At 35.6% G+C, this 14,338-nt stretch overlaps 1 protein-coding gene across 3 annotated transcripts in view; it reads left to right on the top strand.

Annotated features, from left to right (window-relative positions):
• The window catches only part of pfkfb4b (6-phosphofructo-2-kinase/fructose-2,6-biphosphatase 4b), a 516,544-nt gene that overhangs the window by 493,289 nt on the left and 8,917 nt on the right, over positions 1–14,338 (top strand). Inside the window, 4 exon segments of one of the 3 annotated variants that reach the window (NM_198816.2) lie at positions 9,220–9,430; positions 13,019–13,135; positions 13,218–13,314; positions 13,439–13,505. The exons of 1 other annotated variant lie outside the window; for it this stretch is intronic. In NM_198816.2, the coding sequence (NP_942111.2) occupies positions 9,310–9,430; positions 13,019–13,135; positions 13,218–13,314; positions 13,439–13,505 (402 nt within the window). In that variant the 5' untranslated portion in view covers positions 9,220–9,309. 3 annotated transcript variants of the gene reach the window in all.

Raw genomic sequence — 14,338 nt, 5'->3', positions numbered from 1 at the left:
AATCACTGAATAATAATTAAAAATATATGAACACTCTTACCCTTTGACACATGCAATAACACATATGTGATCAGCATTGGCTGTTCCCTGTACTGTATGATCACACCGTTGTGATTAGTACGTTTAGTGCATCACATCATCAGATGCTAAGAATCTAAAAAACTGTGGAGCTCTCGAGCAGATAAGACCTACCGAGAAGTGCTTTTGCAGACCAGACCTGCTGGCATTTCAGTTACTGCAAACTCAGGAATTTCCTTATGCTGCATCCTTGTTAATATGTTAACATGTTTGTTCATAGTTATATAAAATAATGCATGTTTTCGATATCTAACCTAAAGTCATTTGTTTTGTAAATAGCCAAGCGATGTGGCTTTTGATTTAGTTTCTTTTTCAGATTTAAATGAATCTGGATGTGATTCAAATGGTGCGGCCGCAGAACATAGACTTGAGTAAATTTGCCATGTTTGAAGCTTGGAGAAACACAAAAATTAAAGTTAGCTTCTGTGTCCACAGAAAAAAAAACCTGCGAACCTTACCCATGTCGGCCTGAAGTAGTGGTCTGGTTGACGCAAACTCCTCTCAGTCTACCAACCTGAGAACATAACAAATAATAGCACTCTGCTATTATATATGGGCTACTTAATACATTACCTAGAAATATATATATATATATATATATATATATATATATATATATATATATATATATATATATATATATATATATATATATATATATATATATATATATATTCAAAATCCTAAAACTGACAAGTCGACAATACTCTAAAAAGACGTGGAAAAGCTAATTTAATAATCTGAAACGATAGGACAGAGAAAAATACTAAAATCTAAAGTGACCTTCAGCAAAAATACGTCGAAACAACCAAACATAATAAGCTAAAATTTGACTTTTATAAGGATCTTCACATACCGCCTAATGTCCGCACTGGTCAGACACTCTGCAGCTGCAGCTCACACTGGCTGCTCAACGTCATCGACCGCTTTTCTAACACATTCTTTTTAGAACGCCACTGACTTTGATAACCACGGCAACGCCACCGCGCCGCCATATTCAATTACCTTAGAGGTGCAGTGACATAATGCCAACATGATAATAAAATCACTTTCCTATCATAACAAAGTTGAAAACACGTAAATAATAATTACAAAAAATATACATATTTAAATGAAAATGATTTGTATATTTATATATAATGATCTTGTATAAGTTATACAAGTTAAATGACCACAAAGATCTTCAAGTGGAAAATTATCAAAGTAGCAATTAGTAGCCAGCCTGCGCTTGTCCCATGTGTTTAAAGAGATTAATCCTCCTGACCTGCTGACTGGAGACTCTCACCCTTTTACCCCTTCTCTCTCCCTCCCTTCATCACCCATTTTTTGTCATAAAAATAAGAAATGTAGTGAGTTTTAAAGAGTGATAAAAATAAGTTGTGTTTATTTTAGAAATATCATGCACTTTCTTCAATAACATGCATTATGCACAATGATATTTTGTATGATTCCCTATTCACCCACAAGATGGCCCTCCTGTCCTGCTGTCATACTGAACCGTTATGGAGGATCTCCCTCTCAGATAAGATAAGCAGCAGGATATCCCTTGTATCTGCAGCATCTGCAAAACACACTCCCTAAAAATACACTAGCTGACACTTCACTACAGGCTTTAATTTAAGCTTGAAACTAGTTTTGTGGACAAATAGGTTACTAGCTTTAAACTGTTGAACGTTTTGATTTCTAAAAGTTCCAATTTCATTTTGTTGTTGCAGTATGTTTTGAGGATATCTGCTGTTTACTCTCATGAACATGCCTTTTCAGCCAGTTCTTGTGTTTTTTATTATATTTTTTATTGTTTACTGTACTTTGTTGTTTGTACTTTCTTGTAGGCGCTTTGGGTTTTAGAAAAGCGTGTTATAAATAAAATATATTATTATTATTATTATTATTATTATTATTATTATTATTATTATTAGTTCTTATAAGCTTTTCATCCCAGGCCCATAGCCAGCCTATTTTTCTTAAAAAGTGGAATTTTTTGCAGTTATTCACTTCATTTTCTGTTCATTTATGTGGTTCAAATACCACATTTTTGTAACATGTTAAGCGCTTATCTTTGCAGTGTTAGCTTGTCGGATGGTGATCATAACCACACTTTTTAAAAGCAACAAAAATATTTCCTACAAGTTTGTCAAAGTGCTTACCATACTATTTTACCACAAAGGGTTACAAAAAGTAAATTTTTATTAATAATGTAATGATAATTACATTCAGAAATTAGAATTTTACATTAAAAATGTAGAATAAAGTATGTAAAATACTTATTTTTAAAATCCAAATTTATTATCCATTATTAACAAAAATTAAAACTATTAAAAATTACTAAAAACATAAATAACATACTGACCAGCTCATTTCAATAGTCAGAATTTGTAAATTTGAATAATTAAACATTAATTAGTCCTAAAGCCTTCTTCTATCAGTTATTTTCACAATTTATGATGGTATACTATGAAAAAAGGGACAAATTAGTTTATTTAGGAGATAAATTCTGGACTTTGTCATTGGGTGGTGGGGGGTGGGGGTCTTTCGAATTACCCGAACCCCCCTGGCTATGGGCCTGCATGTTACAGGCAATCATTATGACTAAACATATACAGATAGGAAGCTAAAATACTATAATATCAGTTGTAAATATTGTACAACCTTATTAAAATAAACCTGCATAGATATAAAGACGTCTCAAATTAAAATGAGCAATTCACTTGTATAATTTGAATTTATACGTCAGTGCTCAATGGTAAAAGCATATTGGTCTGAGAGAAACCTAATTCAATTCTCCGTATGTTGCAGAATTGACAATAATACTGACTTTGACTTATTATTATTGATATTACTGTTATTATTATTATTCTATGGAAGTTATTCAGTCATTACAGCATTTCTCATTCCTGGACCAGTGCTCTCTATATGTGCTTACAGTGCAGACTCCTTCAGTAATGGGTTTAGCGGTGAAAAAGAACAGAACGTTCAAGTCATTCACCTCGCTGTGCCCCTCAGCGCACGCCTCCTCGTGCACGCTCTCCGCCTTTCTATTGGTCGCTTCCTCGCAGTCGAGGGGCTTTGATTGGACAATAACACATCAACATTCACTACCCATGTGCGCTTCATGTGAACAGGAGATCTGTTTTTCTCAAACTTCTACGAAAAACTAGGAACTTCTTGTTTGCCCCTTCCTTATTTCTTTTTTATCAGACCACATCATTGAGTTGTTTTACGGTACACTAACACACAACAAATGCATTGCAGCATTATGTGCAATGTAAGTTGTGCAATTTGTGCGCCCATTCACCCAGTTTCAATATGATGAGAAATACTTGCTGAGAGCCCTTACATGTTTATATGAAATGAAACGTGAATTACTCTGTATTGTACACATGATTATCATTAGTAAAAGCCATTAACCACCTGAAATAGTCATGTTTTGGTCTAAAAAAAAAAACGTTGAGTAGCATATTCAGGTTAAAATAGTCCGCTGTTTGGTCATAAACTAGTAGCCGGTGGCATAAATGATTATTCTAGTTACCTTTTTTCATTAAGTGTGATATTACTTATAAAACTCGGCTACATTGAGTAATTTCATTGCAAACATAAATCTGCTCAGACGATTTCTTAATTCACTATGTTACCACAGTGTCTGTATTTATGCAACTGCTATTTAATCGATGCTTCATCCTGAAACCACCGAGTTGTTTTGGTAGGGAGGTGTTTTGGCGTTTTTTAGTGCGCGTTTGTTGCTGGCGTTACGGTACAGTCGGTCATTGATATCGCTCAGCCGATATGACATACATCCCGAGCATCCGGGATACGAAACGAGAGACGCCACTCGCGGCTTGGAGTAGGGGTCCTCAGCACGGAGGATGGCAAGGCGGATAGACTCCATGGCGGTTGGCAACAACTGGAATGTGAGTGGACAGGAGAATGCAGACGGAAGTGACGAATCAGGAAATGAAGTAGGAGATATGGAAGTAGTTTGCGGGAACTATGAAAAATGGGACATGGTTAAAAACAACAAACGGAAAAAGAAACGAAGAAATAAATCTGATGAAAGTGATTCGGATAGATGCTCAGCCCTAGAGGAAACGGTGACAGTGGAATACAAGGTATTTGCTAAACCTGTGCAAGAAGGGGACACATTTGGAGGTATGAATCCGATACAACTAACCAAAACACTGCATAAGGAAATAGGTATAATAAAGAGTGCAAAAATCTTGAGAAACGGATCGATACTGATTTTCTGTAAAGATGAAAAACAGCAAGCTAAAGCAATTAAGGTGAATAAAATCAATGGAAAAAAAGTAGAATGTTCCAAGACAAACGGGAAAAGATATGTTAAAGGCGTTGTGACAGGAATTCCTGTCAATGTTTCGGCAGATGAAGTGAAAGCAAGCATAACAAATGCAAATGTGGTCGAAGCTAAACGCTTAAGAACAAACAGAAATGGAAGTGCTTGTGATAGTCTTTCTGTTATGGTCACATTTGATGAGGAGACACTCCCGAAAAAGATATTAATCGGGTATATGTGCTATGATGTAAGACTGTACATTCCCCCGCCCCTTCGGTGTTATAAATGTCAGAGATTTGGACATATAGCAGCTTTTTGCAAGGGAAAGCAAAGGTGTGGTAAATGTAGTGGGGAACACGAATATGGAAAATGTGAAGAGGGTGCAAAGTTGAAATGTTGCAACTGTGGAGGGGATCATAGCTCAGCGTATCGAGGGTGTGAGGTTAGCAAAAGGCAGGCAGAAGTACAAAGAGTAAAAGCTGTTCAAGGAATCAGCTATGCGGAAGCATTAAAAAAGGTTCCAGAAATTATGACTGTGTCTAAACAAAATGAAAACAGGAACAAAAATACAGAGACATGTCAAAAATGTGAACAACTGAAAGCGGAAACTCTGATAGTGAGCAAAAATGATTTTGTAATATTCATGGCAGAGATAATAAATTGTTCCGCTCAAACGAAAAGTAGGAATGAAAGAATCAAAATAATAATCAAATCAGCAGAAAAATACCTGGATGTGAAGGATCTGCTCTGGGAAACGGTTAGGGACATCTTAAATGAAGATACACAATCATCCCAGCCTGGGGGAGGAACGTCTTAAATGTTAAACGTTCTACAATGGAATGCAAGAAGCTTAATTGCGAATGGCCAAGAATTTAAAAAATATATTGATAATATTATAGAGAAACCTAATATAATATGCATACAAGAAACATGGTTAAAACCTCAATTAGATTTTAATATTAAGGGATATAATATAGTTAGAAATGATAGGAATCATAGCAGAGGAGGAGGAATTGCAACATTTATAAAAAGCGGAATGAAGTTTAGGATAGAACAAATAAATACAAAGTATGAATCAATTTTAATCAAGGTATGGACGGATAGGGGATGTATAGACATTATTAATTATTATAATCCCTGTGATAAATTAAATCAAAACATATTAGAAGAAGTAATGGGTGTACGACAAGACAGTGTTTTATGGTGTGGGGATTTTAATTCACATAATTCATTATGGGGGAGTAATAGTAATGATGCAAATGGGATTCTTCTTGAAGAATTTATAGATGAAAAATATTTAGTTTGTCTAAATAATGGTGAAGGCACACGGTATAATTGTTTTAAAAATACAGAAAGCGTACTAGACTTAACATTTATTAGTAGTTCATTAGCAGCGGTTAGCACATGGAAAGTACTCAAGCACAATACAATAGGTAGTGACCATTACCCAGTAGTAACTAAAATTGGATTAAAGATAATGTATGAAAAAGAAGATAGAATTCCAAGATGGAAATTGGAGAAAGTAAATTGGAAAGAATTTCAAGAATTATGTGATAAGAGAGTTATGACAATACAAATAATAAACCAGAGAGATGTAAACATTTTAGATAATAAAATTGTTAATGAAATAATTCAAGCAGCCGAAGAAATAATACCTAAAAGTAAAGGAGTTGGTTGTACTAAAAATGTACCTTGGTGGAATAATGATTGTAAAGCAGCTATTAAAGCGAGAAATAAAGCATTTAGACATCTTAAAAAACACCATTCACTGGAAGCTATGATCATGTATAAAAAGGCTCAGACAATATTAAGAAAAACTATTAAAACACAAAAGCGTATATTCTGGAGAGAATATTGCAATAGTCTTGGACGAGAGGTACAATTATCAGAGGTGTGGGGTATGATTAGAAGAATGGCAGGTGTTAGACGAAATTATGAATTACCAGTGTTACAGTATGGCGATATAGTAGCGATCAGCAACCTAGAAAAGGCGGAACTATTAGTCCAACATTTTAGAAATGTACATAGTTCAGATAATCTCTCTGAAGAGGCTAGGAAATGCAGAAATACTACATTAACTAAACATCCTGATCTTTTAAAGAAAGTAAAAACAACCGAAAATCCTTTAGATTTACAGTTTAATATGTTTGAATTAAAACGAGCAATCATTAGCGCAAGACAAACTGCCCCAGGTAAGGATGAAATATGCTATAAAATGTTGTCACACATGTCAGAGGCATCACTAGAAATAGTACTAAATTTATTTAATCAAATTTGGGATATGGGTCAATTACCTATAGCATGGAAACAATCTATAGTAGTACCTATACTTAAACCAGGGAAAAATCCATCAGATCCTTCTAGCTATAGACCCATTTCACTGACATCCCACTTATGCAAAATAATGGAAAGAATGATTACAGAAAGAATTACATATTTTTTAGAAAGCAAAAACCTTTTTTCTCCATATCAGAGTGGGTTCCGCAGAGGCAGAAATACTATGGACTCAGTATTATGTTTGGAATCAGACATCAGGAAAGCACAGACTAACAAAGAAGTTGTGATAGCTATCTTTTTTGATATAGAAAAGGCATACGATATGCTTTGGAAAGAGGGATTGCTGATTAAATTAAAATCTTTAGGAGTCACTGGCAAAACATATAATTGGGTCATGGATTTCTTATTTGGAAGAAAAATACAAGTTAGGGTAGGAAAAGAATATTCACATGAATACACAGTGGAAAATGGAACTCCTCAAGGTAGTGTTTGCAGCCCATTATTGTTCAATATAATGATAAACGACATTTTCTCTCAGATTGAACAAAGTATAGGAAAATCATTGTATGCAGATGATGGGGCACTATGGATTAGAGGTCGGAATGTGTCATTTGTACAAAAGAAAATACAGAATGCAATATTTGAGGTAGAAAAATGGGCAAATAAATGGGGATTCAAACTATCTGTTGCAAAAACTCAGGTCATCTGTTTCTCAAGACGACATAAAACCATATCACTCGCTTTAAAACTATATGGACAACCACTAGAACAAGTAAAAACTGTAAGGTTTCTTGGGGTTTGGTTCGATGAAAAGCTGACATGGAAGGATCATCTGAATAAAATCACAGAAAAAAGTAAAAAGGTTATTAATGTACTTCGTTGCCTGTCAGGGCAAGAGTGGGGAGCGAGTAGAACATCACTACAAAATATATACTGGGCCCTCATGAGATCTGTTTTTGATTATGGATGTATAGCTTACATGTCGGCAGCAGAGTCAAACCTCAAAAAATTAGATGTATTACAAGCACAGGCCCTTAGAATCTGTAGTGGATCATTTAGAACCTCACCAGTTTCATCTATGCAGGTTGAAATGGGAGAAATGCCCTTAAGCATTAGGAGAATGAAATTAATGATGGCATATTGGGTTAACATTCAGGGACAAATTGAATCACATCCAACAAAAAGAACATTACTAGAATGTTGGGAGCATGAGGAAACTAATTTCATAAGTTTCGGATGGATAGCTGAGGCAAAAGCCAGAATAATTGGATTAGATCAACTGCAATACTGTAAGGCAGTCCCAATCCCATATATTCCGCCATGGTTTTTTCCATTACCTAAAGTAGATTTCAATATACAACAGGAGTTAAAAGATAACAATAATATTCTTCCAACAAAATATATAGTGCAGAATTATTTGGAAAAAAAATTATAAAGAATCAATATTTTTATTCACAGATGGATCTAAAGACCCACAAACAGGCCATACAGGCGCAGCAGTGTATATCCCAGTTAATCAATACCATATTAAGAAAAGAATAACTAATAATATATCAGTATATACAACAGAGTTAATTGCAATACTAATTGCCCTGCAGTGGATTGAGGAGAATGACATAAATAATGTAGTAATTGCATCAGATAGCTTTTCATCACTGGAAAGTATAAGATCTGGAAGGTCTTCATACAGAATGGATATTCTTAATAATATACTCAGTAAGACATATTATATTAAAATGAAGGGCAAATCAGTATATTTCATTTGGGTTCCTGCTCACGTAGGTGTGGAAGGTAATGAGAAGGCAGACTTTCTGGCCAAACAAGCTCTTAGAATTAGTAAAGTAAATCTAGAAGTCCCATTGAGCAAAGCAGAAGCTAAAATCATGATAAGAACATATGCACAATCAATATGGCAAGTACACTGGGATAACATTGATACAGGTAGACATTTATATAATATACAGAAACAAGTTGGAACTGGGAGGAAGGAGAACAGAAATCGTAGGGAAGGAAGTATTATAACTCGGATGAGAATAGGTCACACTGGACTCAATCATACATTACATAAAATAGGGAAACACCCAACTGGGCAATGTAAACATTGTAATCAACAAGAAACAATAGAACATATTTTATTTCACTGTAGTAATTATAATAAAGAACGAAACGATCTTATTCAGTCAGTTAAAAAGAGCAATCTTCAGCATTTTACATTGGCAGGTTTATTAGGAAACAAATCTAGTGAGGTATATAATGATATAATAAAATTTATTAAAGAAACCCAGTTAGAGGAAAGAATATAGAGATAATATCAGAAGAATTGTTAGTCCACCCCATCCCCCATTTTTATTACATTTTATTAGTATTATAATATTTTTTTTTTTTTTTTTTTTTTTTTTCTTCCCTCTCTCCCCCTCCCCTCACAATTTCCTCCCCCTTTCTCTCCCTTCATGTAATTTATACACTTCAGAAAGTATTCAACTAGTTCCATACTCCATTCCAGTCGGTGGCGGTAATGCACCTATAAGTCTGGTTGCCAACCGCCAGTAAAACCCAAAGAAGAAGAAGAAGAAGAAGACATACATCCCACCGTGACCAGCTCAGTCCGCTCAGAAACAGCACAGGAGGTGAAGATTGAGGAACCGGGTCATGATAATACAGCCAGGATGAGCTCCTCAGAAGACATCATAATGGCGATTCCCAGAGAGCTCACACAAAACCCGCTGCGGAAGATATGGATGCCCTGCAAGAACGGGCTACCGGAAAAACACATTTCTCAAAAGAGAGGTATTTCACGTTTTACTCGCCTTCACATTTCACAACTGTGAGCAGAGACAATACGGCAAGCTGTATCAGTACATGATGTACGTTTGAGATTTTAGGATATTAACCAAAATCCCGCGTAATTTACGGTACACGCTTGTTGACTCATGCAACTGCTCAATATTAATATCTAATTTACGTACAAATTTAGCAAGGTTGGTGAGTTATATATTTAATGTTTAGAGGGAATTTAAAGTTACTGGTCGAGCAGTGAATGTCTTCGGTTCGGTAATTGTGCATATTTTGTGTGTATATAGTTTCTCACCGTATGATTACCTAGTTAACTCAGATGTGATGTAACATCTTTTATTTCCGCTTTATAGAACTGCATTTAGTTGAAGCTCAGTACTGTAAGTGAACTCGGTGAACCCTGGGTAAGAATGCATATAAGATGAGAATGATGCAACCAGGATGCGCCGAAGCTTGCTCAGACAAACCGGTTAAATAAAGTACAGTAAGCTACCTTAAAGCTCTAATATAAGCTCTAAATAGTGTTAACAACAGCTGAATATGGAAAATGGCAAGAGTAAACACCGAGTGCCTGCAAGTTAAACGTGCCCAGTGTGTGACAACAAAAAGGTAGTGCTGTATCACCATCAGCTCGCTAGCCTCACCTTTTATTTGGGTGTTTACACCATTATATCATCGTCAGTTCAGCATCACGAGTCTATCAGCTGAATATGTTGCACTGTGAGATACATGCACCACTCCAGTGTGTTTTCAGCACCGGTACATAGCTCCGTTCATTGTGTTTCGTCGCTCGCGTTCTATTGGCTGAGCCCTGACAGGAGACGCTTTCTGATTGGTCGACGGCGTATCAACATTCGCGGCCCATGTGTGCAGCGTGTGATTCTGATCAGCTTATTGTCCCCCTGACGATAAACATCACGACCGAGAAGTTGACCCAGTGTTCACGTTTTGATAAACACAATACATCTTTCTCTTAGAGTATGGCTGTTTTCCTGACTATATGTTTTTTTCTATCATCACACTAAAACTACACAGATGGTACACGCTGTATTATATTATTTCTAAACCAAATGTGTTTCAAATTAACGTTAGCAAGTGTGTGAACTGACTGTTTTTGAAGGTGTTTTTGAAAATATTCCAGTGTTGACAATTCTGTTTGGTTTTCTGCTTTCTTATATAGGATATACTTAATTTAAAATTTATTTTTTAACTTTTATTTGAATTAGTGTACAATTAGTGTTTTTGTGTAAAAATGTAAAACATGTCTGCTTAATTAAACCCTGGTGCATGTTTACAGAATATCAAAGCAACATTAATCAAGGGCAAAACAAACCAAACAGTTGAAACAAAGGAGAGCCACCATTTTCTCTTCACAGTCACATTACAGTTCTACACAGGTGTCTCCTTAAAGGGGTTGTTCTCCAGAAAATGTAAAAAGATACCCTTCTTCACGGGTGGTTGAGATTTCTTCTGCTGAACGCAAAATATATTTGAAGAAAGCTGTTTGGAAAAAAATGTGAAAGTCAATGAGTGCAGCCTATTGTTCAACAAAACCCTGTGTTAAACAAAAGAAGAAACTCAGATATGTTTTGAACAAGTAAAAGGTGAATAAATGATAATAGAGGTTTCATTTTTGGAGTAACTATCTCATTAAACAGATCCTCCTTTATGTGGGAAATTTAATTACACATTTCATAAGCTCTTCATGGGTTATAAATGATAAGAGTGGCATTGCATGTATACTCAACTAGTTTACCTTTGCACACAGCATTATTTCAGTGATTTTTAGTAATTGTTTTTTATCTTTATGTGGTGTTATTTTTTTATATTGTGTTTTCCTGTTTTGGTGTGTGGATCAATTGTGACCTTTGTTGTTTATCAATCCGTAACCCGCACCCCCCTCTTATTATTATTATTATTAATAATATTTTGTTTTGGTCTGTTTGTTGTTATTGTAAGTATTGTACTTTGTATATATACGTTGAGAAGCAGTAGGGGTTATTTTGTTTTCATATATAGTCAGGGCGGTAGGAGTAGTTTTTATATACATATATTTTTTAATCATTTTGTTTGGTGTATTTAGTTTCATTTGCTGTTTAGGTAGGGGATATATTTTTATTTATTATTTTTGTGTGGGTCTTGCATTTGGCTTCACGTTTTGAGTGTTTTAAAAAAGAAAAAGACAAATAAACGCATCTGACTCCAAGGGTTTATAAAAGGGATTTTATTTGTCCAGTATTCTTTCATGTTACGCCCTTGACCCTAGACGGAGATCGTAACAATATATCACTGGCTATATCATTATAGGTGTTTACCTTTTAGTGTTAATAAAATATATAATTGTCTGATAAATTAAAGATTATTTCCATCAAAGGAGTTTATGCTTGAAGGAAGACAACATGATGGCAATGTGAGTTTTTCATTATTAAAAAAAGAGGACTTCAAAATTTTAGTTTGTAATGATTTTGTGAAAAGAAAGATCTAGGTGTCCCACAATTTCCTTGTTTTCTTTTTGCCTTTTTTGTAATCAAAATAATTGGCCTATATTCTGTAAATTGGCTTCTGAAGATAAACAGTTATTTGTATCAGCCTAAATTTTCATATAAGTGCATGTGAAGTAGTTTTATTAGGTCCAAAATGACAGTGCGAGTGCTATGTGGGTAAGAACTACATGTATCATTTTATTTCTTTATTCTAATCTGGACCAAGGGAACCAATTTCCTAATGTGAACACACCCTTACATCTCTTACAGCCTGTTGCGTATAAATGGGCAAATGGTAACTGTGTAACAGTTGAGTTTTCCCTCAGATCACTGCGGGTCCAAAGCTGCTGTCATATAGGGTTTCGAGAGGAAGTTTATAGCCTTTTAAAGAGCAGGTTTGCTGAGCGAGATGTTTCTCAAACGCTCTTTATGCTTGTGAGGATAATATGCTTAATTACATGCTGATTTCCCATGGTTATGTTGGCCAAATTTGGTCTGAACTCCATGAACCTGATGGTAAAGCCATACTTGCTGCATACACAAGCTGTACTGATGTCTCAGTAGGACTCCAGTTTGATTAGTCAGCAGAGAATTGATGCATTGAGAACACTGTACACAAGATCGCTCATTATCAGAGGAACCTGATCCATGAAGAGTCAGCAGACACTACATTCTGTTTGGTGAAGTGCAGAAAATAGAAATATCTCATGAATGTCTGTGTCAGAGAGATTGAAGCAAGCACTGGCATTGTGTATATACACTAGTATTTGCCAGAAGCAAACAGATTAAAATATATTGTTATTCCGCAGATATTGTTTGAGCTGTGTGAATATTTAGCATATGTTTGCGAGGCTAATAAATAAATGACAACTGAGGAAATCAAGCCTACATACAATAAACAGAACACATAAATTAACATCAAATCATGAACCAATTAGGGAGTCTGCTGAGACGCTGAATGCCTGAACAACAAAGACTTTTCTTCAGTTTTATTATTTTTTGTACGGCCTGAAAATGAAACAAAGAGAGTATTCACACCGTGTTTTCTGCTGATATTTACAGGCCCATTTATATCCTCTGTCTCTTTGTTTCTTGGCAGTTTGCATGACCAACTGTCCCACTCTCATTGTGACGGTCGGCTTGCCAGCAAGAGGAAAAACCTACATTTCGAAAAAACTCACACGCTACCTCAACTGGATTGGTGTACCAACACACGGTATGGTAATAATGCATAACGCAGATACACTCGTGAACTTCTGAACATCCTATCCACAGCTAATACATCTGTGTTTTTACAGAATTCAATGTCGGACAGTATCGGAGAGAATGTGTGAAGATCTACAAGAGCTTTGAATTCTTTCGCCCTGATAATGAGGAAGGGCTCAAGATAAGAAAGTAAGATTCAGCATGTTTTTTTTTTGTTTGTGAGTGCTTGTTTTCATGTATTTGTGTGGTTGTTCTTCTTTTTGTGTTTGTGTGGGATTTTTATGCCTTTTTCTTGTTTTTTTTTCCCCCTCAGGCAGTGTGCTTCAGCAGCACTTAATGACGTCAGAGAGTACCTCAGTGTTGAAGGAGGCCAAGTTGCTGTGAGTAGCTTTGCATTTACATTAATCTTGTCATATTCTACTCTTCAAGCATTTTGGGGATAGATAGATAGATAGATAGATAGATAGATAGATAGATAGATAGATAGATAGATAGATAGATAGATAGATAGATAGATAGATAGATAGATAGATAGATAATTTTAATAGAACTTTTGTTCATTATTGACATATCAAAGTTTGCTAAATCTCTGTCTGAAAGGCACTTTTGATCAACTATATATAAACTTGTTTGGTATTTTCATTTATTTATTTATTATTGTCTTTAAAGTAGAAATGTGTATATTCCATACAATGTAATGTATAAAGCTGACAGGTCAGTTCTTGTCACATGACTTGCGGTGCGCTCGTGCCATTCTTTCAACTAGGTGCACCTGTAAAAAGTAAGCTGCTAATATGCGCGAATAGGCATAAGGCTGCTGTCCTGGGAAAATTCATTCATTCTTTTTTTTCAGCTTAGCCCTTTTATTAATCAGGGTTGCCACAGTGGAATGAACCACCATGCTTTTCCAGCATATGTTTTACGCAGCGGATGCCCTTCCAGCCACAACCCATACACTGTTGCATTCACACATATACACTTTGGCCAATTTAGCTTATTTAACTCACTTATACTGCATGTCTTTGGGCTCTGAGGGAAACCGGTGCACGTAGAGAAAACACGGGGAGAACATGCAAACTCCACATAGAAATGCCAACTGACCCAGCCGGGGATCCAACCCGAGACCTTCTTGCTGTGAGGCGATCGTGCTACCCACTGCGCCACCGTGACACCCTCTGTCCAGGGAAAATAACCATTTTATAACCATTAACTT

Source organism: Danio rerio, chromosome 6 (assembly GCF_049306965.1).
Source record: "Danio rerio strain Tuebingen ecotype United States chromosome 6, GRCz12tu, whole genome shotgun sequence".
Lineage (NCBI taxonomy): Eukaryota > Metazoa > Chordata > Actinopteri > Cypriniformes > Danionidae > Danio > Danio rerio.
The sequence above is the reverse complement of the archived record's forward strand: the minus strand, read 5'-3'. Positions and strand labels throughout refer to the sequence as shown.